The 20,463-nt window shown below is 37.3% G+C and overlaps 1 protein-coding gene across 1 annotated transcript in view; it reads right to left on the bottom strand.

Annotated features, from left to right (window-relative positions):
- The window catches only part of LOC101570286 (transmembrane protein 45A), a 113,635-nt gene that overhangs the window by 23,823 nt on the left and 69,349 nt on the right, over positions 1-20,463 (bottom strand). The window contains exons 2-4 of the mRNA XM_004636587.2: positions 7,632-7,824; positions 5,564-5,770; positions 3,762-3,946 (exon numbers count right to left, since the gene is read on the bottom strand). Coding sequence (XP_004636644.1) covers positions 3,762-3,946; positions 5,564-5,770; positions 7,632-7,821 — 582 coding nt within the window. The 5' untranslated portion in view covers positions 7,822-7,824. The remainder of the gene's footprint in view (positions 1-3,761; positions 3,947-5,563; positions 5,771-7,631; positions 7,825-20,463) is intronic.

The following is a 20,463-nucleotide window of genomic DNA, read 5'->3' as shown; positions in this document are numbered from 1 at the left end:
CTTGTACAGCAATTAACCACTAGGAAGAATGTATGCAATGTGTTAATTATTGAAACTGTCCTACCAATTTGATTTGAAACTGTCTCATTGCTATTTCTTTCTCAATAAAATTCTGGAAAAAAAATAAAAATAAATAAAGTAAAATGAAAGACCATTAGAAATAAAAATGTTTATGAATTTAAACAGTTAAAAGAAGAAAAGAAAAGAAAATGGAAAGACATTCTTGTTCTTGGACAGGAAGAACCAACATGGTGAAAATGTCCATATTCCCAAAACTGTTATTCATAGCCAATGCAACCCCAATCAAAATATCATTAGCACATCTTTCAGATCCAGAGAAAACACATTTAAAATACACTTGGAACCAGAAAAGGCCTACAATAGCAAAAGCAATTCTGGGATACAAGGACAAGGTAGAAGACATCACCATCCCTAACCTGAGTTATACTACAAAGTTACTGTGATAAAATTTGCATGCCATTAGCAAGAAAATCATGCCTGAGTGTCAGCAGAACTGAAAAAAAAAAAAAGATGCAGACACAACACCAAATACACTCTGACACCTTATCTTTGACAAAAGAGCCAAGCATGTTCACTAGAAGAATGGTAGTCTCTTTAATAAATGGTGCAGGAAAAGTGGCTTTCCACTTGCCAAAACTAAAACTAGACTCATGTCTATCACCATGCACTAAAATAAAGTCAAAATTGGTCAGTGATGTATATATTAAAATATAGACATTAAATTTACTGAAAGAGAAAGTAGGTAGACGTCTTAAAGACATATGTGTAGGCAGAGACTTCATGAACAAAACCCACACTGCAACAAATCAACAAATGGGATCTCACCTTATTAAAATGCTTTTGCATAAGAAAATAAATCACCAACAGAATAAAAAATAGAACCCACAGAGTGGGAAAAATTATAGCCAGTTGTCCCTCAGATAAAGGACTTCCATCTAGAACATATAAACATTTGACAGAAATCAGAACCTCTGAATTCAAAGACCCAATCCCAAAATGGGCATCTGAGATGAATACACACTGCTCAGAGGAAGAAACACAAACAGCAAATAAATATATATGAAGATGTTTGACATCACTGGTCTTTCAGAAGATGCAAATTAAAGCCACCCTGAAATTCCATCTCACCCCAGAAAGAATGGCTGTCATCAAGAAATCAACCAATAACAAATGCTGGAGCAACTGTGGGGAAAGAGGAATCCTTCTGCACTGTTTGTGGGAGTGCAGGCTGGTACAACCACTGTGGAAGTCAGTGTGGACGTTCCTCAAAACCTAGGATTACAAGTCCCATTTGACTCAGATTTCCCCTTCAGAGTATTTTCCCAGAAAAATTAAAAACATCATACCACAGTGATGTATGTGCTCCCATATTTATAGCAGCACAATTTATAATAGCGGTAACCCAAATGCCTACCAACCAAGAAATATTTTTTTAATGTTTTTTTTAATACTATGGAGTACTGCTCCACCATGAAGAAGGATAAACTGGAGACATTTATTGGTAAATGAATACAATTCAAGATCATAGTCATAAATGAAATAAATCAGACTCATATGTGTAAATATCATATTGGCACACTAGTGTGAGAAACTGAACAAATAAATAAGATTCAAATGTATAATAGACATTGTGATCTGGGAAGAAACTGCCCAAAAGAAAAGACAAACAGTGATGGGGTCAGGGGAAAGGAAGAAATGGAAAAAGAAAAAAGTACATTTATACACAAGACAGTTAAGACAGTTTTACATCTAGTTTCTCTTCATTAAAAAGAAAGACTTGTTTGGATAAGATATCATGCCTATGTCTTGTACTCTGGATAACTACTGTGAAGACAGCAACACACAACATATTATCGCCACTCTCCTACAACCTGCTTTGAAACTCTGTTCTATTATTATTTTTAATTTTTTCTCTTTCAAATAAAAGAAAGAATATGTTCAGAAAATTAATGATGCACCGTTAGGGCTCACAGAGTTGCTCAGTGGTGGGGTAGTGTCAAAAACATGCCAAGGACTGGGCTCAACCACAGCACCAAAAAATGTCCAGTCTCAAAAGATTAAGTCAGAAAGTTAATGGAAAATCAACATTCAAAGCTGCTCTACCAGACAGCTACAGTAGTAACTAAAGAGACTTTATAGCCATAAGTGTATAGAAAAAAAAAGAGACTGAAAATAGATGAGATCATATATCTACTTTAAAAAGGGCTAGAAAATCGAAGATACCTTATAACAAAACAAAAACTGAAAACAAGGTATAATAATAATTTTTGAGGGGCTAATATCACAAAATAAGAGATCAAGCAGAAAAAAATGGCAGTATCAAATATAGAATCATTACAATTAAAGAGTTCCAAATGCTTGACTTCATTCTCCAACAACCCCCATCCCGGTCTCTGCTCTGGTTCTCGAACCAGTGGACCGGACCCATAGCCCTCTTCTCTTCCTACTGGGTCTGTCTATCCTGCATCAACCTCATGGGTTCTCTGCCCCAAGTAGGTGGTTTTTTGAATTCTGTATTTATTTATTTTCAATTTCCTTTATTTCCTGGTATTTTACAATATAGTATCTTATTGCTCACTGTTATGTATTTGGAGGAGATAAAATACATACACAGAAGTATAAACTCACTTGTTAGCTAATTAAAAATTACCTCTTTTAAATTTTAAAAAATTCTTTACTATGTATATGTACATGCTAAAAGATTTCAATCAAGAGGCATAGAGCATATCATAATGTTTTATATTCCATTCTATTTGCTATGTTTAGGTCCCTAGGAAATGAAAATTAATGTAACAAAACAACTTCTGTACATAAGCTGGATAAAGTTACCAATTATTAGTTTTATCACATTCATTACTGGGCACCTATAATTTTTTCGAAAACATATTCTTTCAAACTAATCTATTAATCTAGCCCCTCTTTCCAAGCCTTTGCTGCAATATCATTTTGACCCTTATAATTCTTAATTCCTCACCCACCAATCATTAGCCCAAATCCCACTTTCTAGTGACTAAACATCTCTTCTGAATAGTCTTTCCTTAGTAAACCACATTTTGCTCCCACCCAGACTTCCTTCACACCTCTACAGCCATGCTGGATCATCATCTGTCAGTACTTATAAAATATATGTTCACTAACTGGAACTTAAGTGTGAAGCAACACAATAAAGTGAAGGAGTTGATGTCATAAAATGAGAAAAACCTGGGATTTCAGAGTTAGACAAACCCAGGTGTGAGCCTGGGAGATTACCTTGGGCTCTCTGAATCTTCCCAGTTGTAAATTGGAAACAATAATAGCTAGTTTCCAAAATGTTGTGAGGACAGACTGAAATAATGCATACACAAAAATCTAGTACAGAGGCTAACACAGAGTTGCTTCTCAAAAAGAATGTATTTTACTCCCTTCCTGCCTTCCGTGCATTTCACAAGTTTATTACTACTCTTTAGCTGTAAGCTGCTTCAGTATCAGGACTTACTTCTGCTTAAAAGCATCAGCTCAGAGAGCTTACACAAATGGGTGCTCGGGGATGTGATAAAGAGGAACACACCCTACTTCCTAGGCAGCTGCTCTGACATCGACCCCACCGAGGCTGCTACGACCCTGGAGGAAACACCACTTTCCAGGACACCCACATTCTCACTCCACGCAGCACGACAGAGTGAAATCACTGAGGTCTAAGAACAAAGAGCCCCGTCAGATAAGGGGAGAAGCGACACGTCACCATACAGGCCCCAACTCACCTGCCAAAACCAGCTCCCCTGCAGCAGGATGAAGCTTATCCGCAGCAGCTCCAGAAGCACATTGTTCCGCGTGAGGAACTCCAGGAAGGCAAGCAGGCCTGCCAAGAAGGAGACCAAGGCCAGCATCTGGTGCACAAAGATGTCGAGGATTTCCCGGCCATGGGTATGATTTTGGAAGATAAAAGCTAATCAATGAAGAAAAAACAGTTTCTCTTTTTCAGTGAAACACAAGTACCCTCTGCCTTTCTTTCTCCCTCTTTTTTTCACAGAATTGTACACACATGCACAACTGTTCCAAAGTCCAGGTTCCCAAGGACCAACAATGTGGCTTTTTTTTCATTCTTGGAGTCATCACTGTCTTTTCCGAAAGAAATTTTCAAAATCTCATCTTGCTTTTCCCCTTCTTCAATCTTTAGTCCAGCCTCTAACATACCATGACATTTTTCAACTAACTAAATTTCAAAGAAACACCTATTTAAAAGAATAAGCAATAAGCACAACAGGAGTGGGCAGCTATAATTAATGTGCTTATGAACAAACTGAAACCAAAGACTTACTGAAAGAATGCAATACTCTGGAGGAAGCAAATGCATCTATAATTGTAAAGGTGGACACATAGGTGTGGCCCTCTAGAATCCCAATTCTTAGTAACAAACTGGGAATTAACTGCCTTTCCAAGGAGAGGTAATTAACTGTATTATTTCATTTCATGGACAGTTTCCAGTTGCCTCTAAGCCTTTTCATTTAAAGAACAAAGGATGTTCCTTCAAAATACAGCAACATCCTGAGAGGAGAATCATGCTATTAGTGTTTGGCACCTATCCTCGATCCAGCCTTTGTTCTCAAAGAGGAAAAAGCAAAAGTTCTCATCTTCAGATGTGGGAGGAGGGAGAAAAGTAAGCAGTGACAGCCTCCTAGTCATCTGGGGCTTTTGTTGTTACACAACAAACTTATGAAGTAAATAAAAGCAAATCATTAAATAGTTATTTACTCTCTCTCCTTACAATAAACAGGAAAACCCTCTGAACAAAAACATTGATTTTTATCAACCACTCAAAACTAAAACCTTATATTTTTGTAGTTGAATGTTTTGGACTCTACTTCACATATAGTGGCAGTTTTACTTTTCTGATATGTTAGAAACTGGATAGTAGATAATGAAAAGTGTTCCACTGTGAGTGACTACCCCATTTCTGGATATTTTTGGTCCATTTCTCTAAATTCAGCTTTTATTCTTTTTTCTTTTCATCTTGCCTTTTTTCTTTCTTTCTTTCTTTCTCTCTCTCTTTCTTTCTTTCTTTCTTTCTTTCTTTCTTTCTTTCTTTCTTTCTTTCTTTCTTTCAATTTTTTGAGACAGGGTTTCACTGTGCAGATTAGGCTGGCCTTGAGCTCACTTTTTAGCCCAGGATAGTCTTCAACTCACAATGATCCTCCTGCCTCAGCCTCCCAACCACTGGGATGACATCCATGTCCACCACACCCTGCTTTTAGTTTTCATTCTTAAAAATGGAAAAATTATAATCTCCTACATAGCCAAGAGGTAAGGAACTACTATGGGTAATTCCTTTAAAAAGGTGCCACATGTGAATAAAACATACTATGATCATACTTGCCCAGTTCTACTAAATGAATTAATGAGGAAGGTAGATCTTTGTTCTGGTGCTTAAGACTCTGCCAGAATGTCTTGTTATGACCCAGGTATACAGCCCTATAAATCAAAGCTGCACTAAAGATATATTATTATGAAGGGCTACACAAACCCCTACTTGTGGAGAAAGGTACAGAAAAGTACTCATACTTACTCTCCACAAATAATGCATTTGACAACATCAACTTGCTCAAGGAGACTGGAAGCGAACTGATGGTGACACACAAGATATTAGCCACACCCAGGAGCCCAAAGAAGAAATACATGGTGCAATGATGCCAGCCCAGAAGCTGGTTCCACTGGCCTTCTTTATATAAAATCAAGTAGGGTCCTCCAGAAATGAATTGTTCCCCCAACATTCCTGAAAAAGAACACATCACAATTTCAGCCACACTTTCCGTAAGTATCCCCGGCATGTGCGATAACACAGGAAGAGGTGTGCCCGTTGCCTGTTGCAATCTGCTGTTGCCTTGTGTCACTGATTCCTTCTCTCTGAGTTGTTCCCTAACAGTCTGGCAATGATACTTAAGGCTTTCATTTTTTTAAATGTTCAGATAACCAATTTTAGTCAAAAATTACCAATTTATTCAAACAGCTATTACAAATCTTCAGTACTAATGATTTTATTTCAATTGTCTATCCTGTTCTAATGACTAAGGTGAATCTGGAATTACTTAGGGGTTATGGATTTATGGGATCAGCCTTATAGAGGCAGACTGCTTCTTCTCAGATACTACATCTTTGGGTAGCTGCCACAAAGTAAGGAGTTGTCTTTGCTTGTCAACAAAAGGGCTAAAATGTTCTGCTTTCCCTATTTGAAGACAGCTAAGATGGCCCAAACGGCTGTAGAATACGATCTAGTCATTCACACAAGCAATTTAATTTTTTTAATACTCTTTTTTTATTAATTTTACTGAGTAACAAATAGCAATGAGGCAGTTTCACAACCAATTAGTAGGACAGTTTCAATAGTTAATACATTGCATATTGTTGTCTTCGTAGTGGTTATTCATAGTACAAGATGCAGACATGATACCCTGTCCAAACACTATTAGTACAAATCTTTCTTCTCATTGAATTTAGAGAAAGTAGCTGTATATCTATCCTAACTATTTTGTATATACAGATACAAAATGGTCCTTCATTAGTATCCCCTTTTTAATTTTGTCAGAGATGGGTATTCCAGTGTCATTTAAATATTGCAGGTGCATGAATTCAGCAAAATAATCCAATATAGTCCAGTAGTCCATAATAGTAGTGGGTTAAACATTACTGGGAATTTCCCAAAAGAACTGAAAGCATTATATCATAGTGATATGTATGCACCTATGTCTATAGCAGCACAATTTGTGAGAGCCAAATCTTGGAAACAACCAAGATGCCCGTCACCTGAGGAATAGATGAGAAAGATGTGGTATTTTTATACAATGGAGTATTACTACGCAATTTAATTTTCTGTGAGATATTTCCTTGTTAATCCATTGAACTAATTAATTTATTTATATATTTATTTTGGCAGTGAAAAAGTAAAAGTGAAGAGTGAGGGAAGAACTGGCTCTGCAGAGGGAGCTTAGGCTGAGTTACAGGGAAAAGCAAGATAAAAGCATATCCTGGAGGAAGCATGGTGGGTTATCATGAGAAAGCCAGGAGAGCAAGCTCTTCTTGGCATCTATAATCCATTGAATTTAGCAAGGAAATTTCTTCTTGGAAATGGTTACTTAGTAATGTTATGGACACAGAAAAGTCCTATTGAAGAAAGCATGAAAAAAAAAATTAATGGGAAACTTTACCTTGTACAAAAGAAATATTTTAATGGAACTCTAAAAATAAAACATTTCATAGAATCCATATTACTGAAGGTTTCCCATATGCACTCCATTATTTTGGTGTCATTTGAAAAATGGTTTCTAACAGTTTTGTTTCTCCAAGTAATAAAACAATCTATAATAACATTATTTCAAAGGTTCTAACAAATTCCATATAATAGGAAATTCACCTTGACTTGGTGGGCAGATTAACTATTATAACTAATCCATTAAGGAATAGGGTTTTATGTAAACATAAGGTATCACTTTCCAAACAAATTATAGCGGACAAAAGTTACAATTAGTATATATGAACCACAAAATTCTTTATATCAAATATCATAATTTGTATATTTAGTCTTCTTTTTACACATGGTTATATCCTCAAAGAAGAAAACAGAATACAGAAAAACTCACCAGTTAAGGCCATGCTGATTATTACAATTCCCTCCAAAATTTCTATTCGATAAAACAGCGTTTTGGAACCAAGATGGCAAGTCCTCTTTTGCTTTTTGCAGACATACTTCAGAATACACTTTGCACTCCACCAAAACCCCAAGATTAAAAAGAAGCTTCCAGGAAGGGCATGACCTTTGAAACTGCCCATGATCTACAAGGACAAGAATACATAGATGTTTCACTTTTGGAATTGGCCAAAATATCTCTTCTCACCTTTTGATAATTATGGGCACATTGTAGATCCCACTCGATATCAACATCAATGAAACGAAAATAAAATTCACATTTGTTAAACATTTTCCACATAGCAAGCATGACAGCAAGTGTTCTACATGGTATCTACAATAACCTTATTTTTACAACATATCCATGCATGAGGGAGTATTAATCCAATTTCCATTGATACTGCCTTGGGCAATTTTATGACTTCCCCAGATCTCACACAGATTAGGCAAAACTTCAGTGTTTTTAACACAGAGCTCAAAAGATTTCTTTAAAAGGCAGTGTGTACCTTATAGCAGCATACTGTTGACCTTCAACATATTCAAAGCTAATATAAAAGTTTGATCAATATGTTTAAATTCTGAAGTAATGTGAAATCATCTACAAAATTTTTTTTAACTAGATAATTCCAAAGTATCAAACATCATATTGTGAAAGGGACCTTGAGAGTTCACCCAATGTTTCTTCTCTTCCCACACCTTCATAGCCTCTCCTCTTGTTTGACTAGAACTATGTTTTTAAAGTCTGGCTGATGCACTGAGTCACCTCTAGCCTGAGTCTTTTAGGGCTCTGTGATTCTCTTTCCTCTCTTCCCCTGTCTGGGCACCCTTGGAGTAGCGTCATCTCCAACATAAAGGACAATTATGCAGCCTACTTCAGAATTTTCAAGGATCAACACCTCATTGTGTCATCCTATTGAAACTTTGACGTTTATTTTTCAAACAACTTAGTCCTTAGGCAGATGCATACCAACCAAAATATAATGTAAACTTTTTTTACACTGTATCACATGCTGGGGTCACCCCTGACTTCTAAAGAGAAGTACCCTCCATTTAGGGTCAGTGATATAGAAAATCAGCCTTGAATTTTCCCTATCACTGATACAAGTAGCTCTTTGTTCAAACACATCATACTATGAAGACAGGGTCAAGATCATCTTTGTTGATGTAGCATTAAGTCAGGTCCAAGCAAACACATGAAGGAGAGTTTCAGAATTGTTCCTGGTCCAGCAGACTTCTTTATTTCCTTCAGTAAGTATAGTACCTCTCACTTTCAGGGCAGATCACTTTAGGTTACTTTCAAGGTTGGCTGATTTTAAGATAACTTTCAGAGAACTACGAAATTGACCCATACACCAAATGTCTCAAATCACCAGTCAGAATCCCAGATGCTCATTTCAATGCACCCTTGAACCATGCACACCTCCCAAATGAATCAAACTGAATAATCACTCAGTGTTAGCTGCAAGTTCTCACCATAACTCTGATCCTCATATTTGGGTTTTGGTCATGTCCTTAAACCTTTCTTAGTGTCGGTTCCATTTTTTTTTTTTTATTTACAGAGACAAAGTAAACAAACAGTGAAACAGAGTTTCAGAACAGTTTACTAGGACAGTTACAATAGTTGGTACAGTCTCTATTGTTGTCTTTGTAATACTGTACAAGAAACAGCTTTAGTTCTCAATGAACAAAGGGAGGCAGTGAGGTTAAGTAAAACCTTGCTCTAACTCATTATTCCAACCATCACCTGTATCACAGTTACTGAGTCTACCTGTTTGTTTTGATGTAGGCAACCCATAAGATTGATAGATAATTCTACATGGGATTGTAAACTTTTTGAACTTTTCTGAAAAACAATTTTGTATGATTTAAAAGTCTTAACCATTTTGTATTCTTATGTCCAAGAAACTAACTTGTAGGAATTTATCCTGAAGACATACTTGGAGATGTACACATCAAATTAAAAACAACACACACACACACACACACAGATATATATATATATATATATATATATATATATATATATATATTAGGTGAATAAATAAATTATTAAGCAGCTACTAAAACATAGTTTGAAAATGCTTGTAATGACAGAACATACATTTAGTGAAAGAATAGGATAAAAATTAGGGGCAAAGGCTTTGACTGAGACTGAATAGTCTGATTCTAACTTTATCATTTAATAGCTATATGGTATTTAGCAAGTTATTTAACCTCTCAGCTCCTAAATCTCCTCTTCTGTAAAATGGGACAAATAATTTTTATTCCATAAAATTAAAATGAGTTACTCTGAGGCAAAAACCATACAGTACTATTTTTAAAACCCATGCTAAAAATGTAGTTCTCTTCCCAATCCTGCAAGATGACAGGTGAAAAACTGAGAAGTCAGACACTAAAGAGAAGAAACCCAAAGCCAAGAAGGCTGCTGCCAGTGGTACTGGTAAAAAGGGTAAGGTGAAGGCAAAAATGTCCAAGAAGGGGCAGCCCCACTGCAGCCGAAATCCTGACCCAGTTAGAGGAATTGGTGGATACTCCCAATCTGCTATGTATTCCAGAAAGGCTTTGTACAAGAGAAAGTACACAGCTGCTAAATCAAAGGTTGAGAAAAAAAGGAGAATGTTCTTACTACGATCATAAAACTGGTTGGTGAGGACAAGAATGGAGGTATCTGGGTGGTTAAGCTTTGAAAAATGCCTAGATACTACCCTACTGAAGATATACCCTGAAAGCTCTTAAGCCATAGCAAAAAACCCTTCAGTCAGCATGTGAGGAAACTTCAAGCTAGCATCACTCCAGGCACCATCTTGATCATCCTCACCGGGCATCACAGAGGCAAGAGAATGGTCTTCCTGAAGCAGTTGGCCAGTGGCTTGCTACTTGTGACTGGGTCTCTTACCCTACATTGTGTTCCTCTACAAAGAACACACCAGCAATTTGTCATTGCCACCTCTACAAAAATTGATATCAGCAAAGTGAAAATCCCCAAACACCTCTCTGATGCTTACTTCAAGAAGAAGAAGCTGCAGAAACCCAGACACCAGGAGGGCAAGATCTTCGACACCGAGAAAGAGAAATACCAGATTTCAGAGCAACGTGGGGCGGGGGGGGGGGACAATAGAACGCTCCTATTATATTTTCCCTTATTTGGGCAAGAAGTGCTGCAGCACAAATCCCCGCTTGCCTTGGCCTCTTCCTGTGGTCCTGGACCTCCACTACCAATCCACAACTAGTCCCACCCAACTGCTTCCAATATACAGCTATTTAGACCCCTTTCACTTCTTCAATAAACAAGACTTGATCAGAAAGCCTGTCTTGTCTCTGTCTTTCGTGTCTCTTGCCCTGTCCTGTTTATCCTCGTTCCTCCTCCAGGTCACTACCCCACGTGTTGACTCATGGGACTAGTCAGCAACGCAAGGTGGATCGGAAAGCAGTGGACTCAGATTTTAGCAAAAATCAAAGCTGCTCCTCAGCTCCAGAGCTCCCTGCAATCTGTTTTTGCCCTGACAAATGGAATTTATCCTCATAAATTAAGTGTTCTAAATTTCTTACTAAGAACCTAATTAAATAACTGATACATTAAAAATAAATAAATAAATTTTAAAATAAATAAATAAATGAAAATAAAAAGTCCATGATGGGCCGAGGATATAGCTCAGTGGCCGAAGTGCCTGCCTGACAAGTGCAAAGTCCTGAGCCTAATTTCTGGTACAAAAAAAAACCCCAAAAATGCCCATGCTGGCCTCCTCCCATCTCAAACTACCAGAGTAAAACCAAATGAGCAATTCATTGGACACTAACTACAGAATGGCAAGATTTCTATACAGTTAGTTTGATAATCATGCATGTGATGCCTACAACATTTTCTGTAGTAATAGAGGGCTATCTGTGGTCATTTTACTTTTCTAATGAAATTAGAGAATAAACTCCTTGAAAAAAGGAATAATAAATTTATTCTTCTATTCCCATTGGAACTGAAGTGGATAGTATCTCATATATCATTAAAATTCTAAATTAATAAGCTTTTCTTTCACTACAAGATCATTTATTTATGAAACATCTCTTATGTCTCAAAAAGCACCTCATACTCAACATAGTTCAAAGTGAACTAGACATTTTATTTAGAATCCACAGCTGGAAAGTAACTTTCTCCAGTTGTCTTGTGGGTAATTTGCATTTGACAATACTTTATCATTCACTTACTTGCCCAAACCCAAAATATGAAACTATCTTGGTGTGAGGCTATTTCCTTAAAAATAGTCATTGAGATTTATTGCCTTTGCTGCTAGCATTTCCCTGTCACAAACCTAGCTGACTTTCACCAATCCACTTAAATTTCATCGGCTTGTTCAAAGTTTCTTTGCCTCCCAGACAGGGAGGTCACTCACACACCTTCTCAAGGCACCCAGTCACCACTGCACTTCAGTGACCTCTCTGTGATTAGTTATAGAAGATTTGTCCTCTTTTTTTTTTCTTCTATGGTCTCAACATAAAAGACTTAAATCAAACAAAATTATAGAAGTCTTGGTATATTTGCCTCACTAAGAGACCCAACAGGGCCACTTATTCCTGGCAATAAAATTGGCATTAATTATGCTTCATTTTTCATTGTGGAGAGAAACTATTGCCAGAGCCTCAAACATTATTTCACTCTAACCTTTGAGAAATCATTATCCATCAATCAATCTATCATTACCTGTTCTACTTTTTTCCTACAGATGCTAAATCCTTATAAAATCCAAGTGTACTAAGAGACTTTGCTGAGCTCTAAACACAAGTAACATTCCTTGCATCCATAAAGCAGAATACACTTGCCAGCCAATTAGCAGAGGGCCTGGGGAAACAACAGGTGGGGAAAACAAGGCATTATTCCTCAGTCATGCCCTATCTGGTTCTACCTGCAAGATTAAATCACTCACACCTAGATAAGTGTTCATCCTTGAGGTCATACTCTTCCCCATTCCAAATCAACCTGTCATTCCAAATGACACCAAACATCATGTTCTCAGATGAAGACAAGAAAAATCCCTGATATTCCCACTGGCCCTCTTTTGCTGACCAGCCAAAACACATACTCATACAAACACAGACACATCTATAGAATACTTCTAAATGTTATTACTTAGAAATATATTAGGTGTTGATTTCCAGGTGTCCACAGAGCAGATCTACAAAAGAGAGAACTAAAAATGATCCAGAGAAAGACAATCAACATTTGTCTTGGTACAATCTCAAACAGCTAATTTCAATATAAAATGAAAGCAGCACTATGATGAAAAGAAACTCAAACTAGGATTTTCTAGAGCCACCACACACACACACAAAAGTACTGCATTTTAAGTCTTAATTAGTGGCTCATGGTTCAAGACAGATATTTAAATTCTGATACACTAAACAAGCTTGTACTATTTCTTTATTATTTTATTAATTTTACCATTTGTCTCACTAACAGCAAAGTAAATACAAGCCTATGTAGTTTTACATTTTAAGCATATGTAGCTTTACATTTTTTTAAATTCTTCATCATTTTGTACCAGCTCTTCTCCAAATTTCAATCATTTTTAGAAGAGTTTTCTTAAATTATCCTTACCACTGCAGTTCCTCAGTGTCAACTTCAACTCAGATTTCTTCTCTTAAGAATTTAGAAGAATAGATTCTGGATGATCCTAAATCTAAATTTGCTTTGTCCTCATTCTGTAAGACTGAACCAACGCGCTCATCTTTTGAACATGAAATCAAGCAGATAACCTTTCAGACAATATCATAATATATTTAAATCCAAAGAACACACCCTTTTGAACATCCTGCCTCTTTGGCTGTTGCCCCATAGACTTGTTTAGGTGATAATTACGAGGCTATCCCACACACCAAGGTACCAGCCCCAATCATGCGCTACCTGCTCTAAGAAGCAAAGTCCATGCAGCATATTATCTTTTTCATATCAACCAAGTTGGGCAGCAATAATGTGATTGATATAAGTTCTAAGACAATAAGCTAGTTCCTGTCACATAGAGAGATTGCCACAAGATTCAGAGTTGAGTCATAGTCAAAACTGAAGTTATAGTAGGAGGTCATAGAACAAACATGCTGCCCTTGTTTGGAACAATAACCTAATTTTTGTCTGCACTTTATGGTAGGAACTTAGGTACTTGAGGGACCTATTGGAGAATAGACACTGCCTCTGCCTAAGCAAATGTGGGAAACCATAAAAGCAGAGATATTAAAATATAGCCCTTCAATAAGCCGATTACAAATTCATTGAGAATGGTTGACAAACCTGGTATGTGTAAAGAAGAATGGGGCTTTATCTGAGAAAGGTATGAGGTGGAGCTAATTGTGAAACAGTACAGAGGATGAGGAACCCATGATAGTACAGTGAGGTGGCAGCCTTACAACACTGGAGGGTGTCCTAAATAAAAACAAGAATGCTGAAATGAGCTTTGATCTGTAGTGTGTCTCTCAGTTACTCAAAATCCAGTCCCAGTCATGATCCTACTGGGAAAAGGATGAGTGTCTTATCACAGATGATATAGCCAAGATGAAATACAATTCTATTTGAATAAAAACATGGTTTTTTGTTTGACTGATTTTTGGTGGTATCAGGGATTGAACTCAGGACCCTATGCTTGCCAGGCAGGTGCTTATTCTACTGGGCTATCTCCCCGGCCCAAAAACATGTTTTAATTTGCATTTCCCTGATGATTAGAAATACTATGCTTTTTCTCAGATACCTGTAGCCCAACAATATTTTTCTTTTTGAAGAATCTGTACAAATCCTTTGCCTATTTGTTTAGCCAGATTAGTTTTTGTTTTGCTTTGTGTTTACTATTGGGTTGATTTCTTCATCTATACTGTACATTAACCCTTTGTCAGATACTTGAATGCAGCTATTTTTGCATGTTCTGAAGGCTATCTTTTTACTCTTGATTGTTTCCTGGGCTGTGCAGAAGTTTTTAGCTTGATGTTATTTGTTTTTACCTTGTTGTCTGTTCTTTTGGAGTTTTACCCCCCAAAAAATCACTTTAGCCCAATTAGAATGCCTGTTTTCAAAATGATTTTTTAAAATAACAAATGCTTCTGTGGGTGTAGAGCAAGATGAACTCTTACACTGCTGGTGGGAATGTAAATTAGAGTGACTGTTATGCAAAACCATACAGAGATCCCTAAAAACATAAAGATATAAGTACAGATGATCCAGCAAGCCTATGATTGGTCATACATTCAAAGGAAAGTAAATTCAGTATGTTGAAGAGATATCCAAACTCTTGGTTTACTGCAGCTCTATTCATAGTAACCAGGGTATACAATCAAGATGACTAGAATTTTAAAACATGAAATATGATTTAATGAAGAAAAATAATGAAATCCTTTCACTTGTAACAACATGGATGAGCCTGGAAGACATACAGTAAAATTAATTAGACACAAAAAGAAAGACACTTTGGGCATGATTGCACATGCCTATGATTCTAGCATTCTGGAGGCTGTGGCAGGAATGTCACTGAATGTTTGAGTCCATTCTGGGCTACACTGTGAGGTCAAGGCCCAGCCTGAACTATGTAATAAGACTCTATTTCCAAAAAGGAAAAAATTAAAAAAGAAAAAACAAAGCAAAGAATAATAAAACAAAAAAGAAAAAGAAAAAGAAAGATTGGGGCTGGGGAGATAACTCAGTAGAACAAGTGCTTGCCTGGCAAGCGCAATGGCCTGAGTTCATTCCTGGTTCAGCTAAAATAAAAAAAAGAAAAAAGATTGTACATGATCACTTTCATTATGTGGTGTCTAAAGAAGATAATTTCATAGAAGCAGAGTAGAGCAGTGGCTACCAAAGGCTGGGAAAGGACTGTGAGTAGGTACAAAGCTGAAGAGAGATACAACAAGTTCTGGTGTTCTGCACAATAAGGAAACTAAATTGAACAATATCATATTGAATACTTCAGAATAACTAGAAGAGAGGTTTTATTCACACCACAAAGAATGATAAACATAACAGGTGATAAGAATGCAAAATATGGCTATGCGTTGTAAGTGGGCGTTGTAGCCCAGGTGGAGACATGGAGTGTTCCAGCAGTGAAGAGGAAGGCAAGGGAGGAGGGTGAGCCTGAGGCAAAGAGGCGGAGGCTGCCAGAGCACTGAAGGTCTACTTTGAGCAGAGCGGAGCATGGAGGGCAACTCCGTGGGAAGCCCGGGCACTGTGTTGACCTAACCAATGAAGAAACAACTGATTCCACTAGTTCTAAAATCCACTCCTCTGAAAACGCTCAACAAGAAGATGGCAGCATGTTCTTGATCACAATCTACAAGAGAGGGCTCAAGGGGTGTGTTCCTCTTTAGCTTTGTACGGCCCAGATGTGGTATTTCTACTGGAAGTCATTCCACCTTACTTTAGCTACCTGAAGAAGAGAGCAAGTAGTTATGAGATTATTACAGGTCATGAAGAAGGCTATTTCACAGCTATAATGTTGAAAAAAATCAAGAGGGAAATTAAAAACCCAAGAAATCTTTCCTTTTCCAAGTACCAAAATGATAAGGAACCTTTTGTGTGTGCATATAAGTAATTTACATTTGAAGTTTTTATTATTAGTATTATTAGTAGTATTTTTAACTTTCTGCAAAACTTTATTCCAGAGGGACTCATTCCTTGGCAGCTGCCCTCCTCATGTTGTAGGCAGCTGAATTAGATAGAAATATTTTAGGCAGTCAGACAGGGCCAGGCCCTCAAGGAGACAAGATGGGAGACAAGGTGACTTTACAACTTGGAAGAGACAGACACTCCTCTATGGACCATACCTGAAGACCAAGACAAAAGAGGAAACACAGCTACATAATTCCCTGGGGATGGGCATATCAGGGATTGACATTCTAAATAGGTATCAATCACCTTGAAAGAGCCCAAATGAGTCACTAGCCCAACCCCCAACAGGAAAAGACCCTGTCCAGTATTCATTCCTGCTTGATAAGTGACTTGCTTCCCCACTTGGAACTGGATTTAATCAATTTTACCTGAGCAATGGTGCTTGTAATCTCATTGTTTGACCATAGTTTTGTCCTACCTCATGCCCACCTGAAGGAATTCCCATGTCTTCTCCACCACCTTAGACCCGCCTCACCACATAGTTTTCCTGCATAAAAGTCCCTGGAAGAGACAGCTTCCTGGGGACCACCTGCTCGGGGCCCCACTCCTGTCCCTCTCTCAGACTGGAGCTCTTTTCCCCTCAATAAATATATTCTGCTCATAAAAAATGCAAAATATTCTGATTTTATTATATGATGTCTACATGTATCAAAATATTGCTATCCTATAAAATGCATAATTACTTGTCAATCAAAACTTTTAAAAAATATATAACTTTCTCTTTTTTTCATTTTTCTCTTTCTCTTTTTTCTTTTTTTTCTTCTGTTGTTGTCTTTTTTCATCTTTTTGAGACAATTTTGCTATGTAATTTAGGCTGGCCTCAAACTCAGTGATCGTCCTACCACAGCCTCTCCAGCATTGAGATTACAGCTCTATGGCACCACACTTGACTGGAAAAACTTCTTCAAATCATATCCTGCTGTTTCCAAATACATTGGAAAGCACCTTGCCACTTCTTACAACATTAAACACACATTTATCACTCAATCCAGCAGCTCCAGTGCTAAACATTTATCCAAGAAAAATGAAAATTATGTGCACATAAAGATTTGTACTTACATGCTCATAGTAACTTTATTCATAGTAACTCAAACCTATGAAAAAAAAGGATTCCTATAACACTAATCAATAAATGACTGTAATACACTTGTAGAATAAAAAGGAAAAAACTTCTGACCTATGCAAAGTCCAGAGAGAGCACCAGAAGTATTGTGCTAAGTGAAACAAACCAGTAAAAAGTATGCACTGCACAATTCTATTTATATGGAAGTTTAGAAAAGATGAACTGCACTGGGGCTGGGGAGATGGCTCAGTGGAATAAGCACTTCCCTGGTAAACACAAAGGCCTAAGTTCAATCCTTGGTTCCGGAAAAAAAAAAAAAAAGATGAACAGCAGAGATAGAAGTCGGTCAAAGCAGTGTATGCTAAAGGAAGAAAAATGACTGCAAGTGATAGGAGGAAGCTTTTCAAGGTGATGAGAATTTTGGATATTGACTATGACAATCATGCAACTGTATACATTTGTCCAAAATTATCACAGTCTTAGAAAGGGTAAATTTTACTCCATACAAATTTATACTTAAACTGAAAAAAAAGCAATGTTCCTCGCTTCTCCTATGGGTTGCAATGGCTAGAACTTTGGCACCAACCTCAGATTATAAAGACATAGCCCATAAATGAAGAATTAGAGCAGTAAATCTTAAAGAGGAATATTCCTGAAGGATGTGGATCGGCAATTTTATCTCTAAATACCTGTCTTAGCTACTTTTTACTCATTGCTGTGACAAAATACTTGGCACCCAAAATTAAGGAAGGAAAGTTTCATTTAGCTCACAGTTAGTAGAAGTTTCAGTCCATACTTGCCTGGCTTTAAGGCAGAGTAGCACATGGCGGAGGGCAGCGGTTCATGGCAGTAGAAAACAGCAAAGGGCAAAGGGGGAAGCAGCAGCAGCTGCCTCTCTCTCTTCCTATATTATATTCAGGTTATCTGACCAAGGGCAGTGTAGCATGCATACTTCCACCTTTGGATCATGAATTAATCACAAACTCTAGAAGCCCATTCCAATGACTGCATGAGGCTTTGAGGGGACAACTAGACACAAACTATAACAATACCTATTTTACTAGAGATGAAAGTAAAATTTTATAGTATATGACAAGAACAACAAAGAAGTTAAATTTACCTTTAACAACATCCCCTAAAACTTAAAACTTCTATATATCAAAATCATAGCTGACATTTATGAATTGCTTTCTGTACATCTTGGGTGACGTTCCAAGATAGGGCAGCACTTTTGTTCAGCCTCTGGTGACAGCCTTCCTCATGGCAGATGGCACTGTACATAGAATGGGTGCAAAAATAATGCAATCATATGGTGGCAAAGTAATCCAGAGAGGACGGGGCAACACTTGCTTTTTTATAAAAACTTCAAACAGGTACCAGGAAGTAGCTGGTAGAATCCCATTGTAACTTAGTTTAGTTGTTATAAACAGGTATTTGAAAAGCCTAAAATAAGGTCAGATGGAAACGTTGAGAAACCAGTCACTCTTTACAATTTAAAAGAAAATATAGATCATAACTAAGATGAGTTTAATAATGTCAACAAGAGTGAAAATCATAATAAGGGGAATTACAGGAGGAGGGAAGAGAGAGAAGGGGAAGGGAATTTTAAAAAGAAACAAGCTGCAGTACATGCATTTACCCACTCCCAAGGGTGGCTTTTTTAAAAGCAGGAAAAAAGCCAGCCAAATAGTTCAGTGGATTAAAGCGTCTGCAAGCAGGCAGGGGCCAGGGTTTCATCCCTGGGCCTGTGGTGCTGGCGCCGCCCCTGGAGCATGCTGAGGCAGCAATTGAGACTGGCCATGATGGTGTGCACCTATAATCCCAGCTCTTGGGAGGCTGTAAACAGGCAGATCACTACAAATCCAATCTAGTAGTAAGACCCTGAACACCCTGTAGATCCTTCCCTAAAATACAAAAAAAAAAGAAAGAAAAAAAAAGCAGGAAAAAAGCAATATAAGTACTCAATAAAAGTAATGGCAGCAATAATTTTTTTAAAAAGGAAAATAAAAAATAATAATAAAAAAGGAAAATAGCCCACCTAGATTAAGATCTAATTCAGTAACCTAAGTCAAACAGAGATGCAAAAATGAACACCAAAAGAAAACACAAAAGTCTGGGATGAGTATGGAGAGATGAAGACTTTTATCTAGAAAATATTGATTTGGTTAGACTTTAATAGTAACCCCTTTTGAACTTGTTCTGGAGAGGACATATATGCAAGATAATCAGTTTGCTTTTCAAACTCTTTTTTTTTTTTATTCCAGTCCCTTCTGCTCTGCTTATGGATGTGAGACCAGAACAGACTCTTGCTTGGAATTTCTACTTGGAATCCCCCCATGATAGATCTCTATTACAAAATTTTTCTTCTTATATCCGATACAACCTTCATAATCATAACCTTCTCCTTTGGTTTGCAACTTCATTCTTCATTCTTCAATGGTTCCTAGGGTAACACATTAGAGGATCCACTGATATCTGAGGGTAATAGGAATAAATCCCAGGGCGTTTTACTATCTTTCATTTTGCAGTGTTTTTGCAAAATCAGTTATATTATCTTTCCATTTTGCAATGTTTTCATTTAGAGGAAACAACATGCCTCTTATTAAAAATGCAAGACTTCCTTCGTCATTTTTAAAGACGACTAGTGTGGCTGCTGTTCTGAAATCTTCCAGGACAGGTTTCACTGGGGCAGGCCGGCCCCCCTACTTCCATGGAAGGGAACATTGGATTTGCTTTGCCTCATTTTTCCTTCCTGGTTTGCTTCTCCACTGATGAGCGAACAATTCTAGCTCTTGCTGCTCTTGCTTTAAATCTTTTAAGACTGAGAAGAATGCTAGCTCTTGGGGGAACTGCTCCACTCACTGAAAGAGAGTTAGTTAATGAAAATAAAACTTTTTTTTTTAACTGTTGAAGAGTCTTAACTCCAACTCTTTCCTGCCACTTTTATCTTTTCCCTTCTTTCTCATTTTTGGACCTGTGTTTTCACCGAAGATAAGAGAAACACATCTTTAAAAAGTTCCCAGTTTATCTGACGTTCTGTTCTTAAAGTAGGGCTGGTAACACACACCCTCAGAAACTCCGGTTTGCCTG

Source organism: Octodon degus, unplaced genomic scaffold, assembly GCF_000260255.1.
Source record: "Octodon degus isolate 3935 unplaced genomic scaffold, OctDeg1.0 scaffold00081, whole genome shotgun sequence".
NCBI lineage: Eukaryota > Metazoa > Chordata > Mammalia > Rodentia > Octodontidae > Octodon > Octodon degus.
This window is presented reverse-complemented; position numbering and strand designations above follow the sequence as displayed.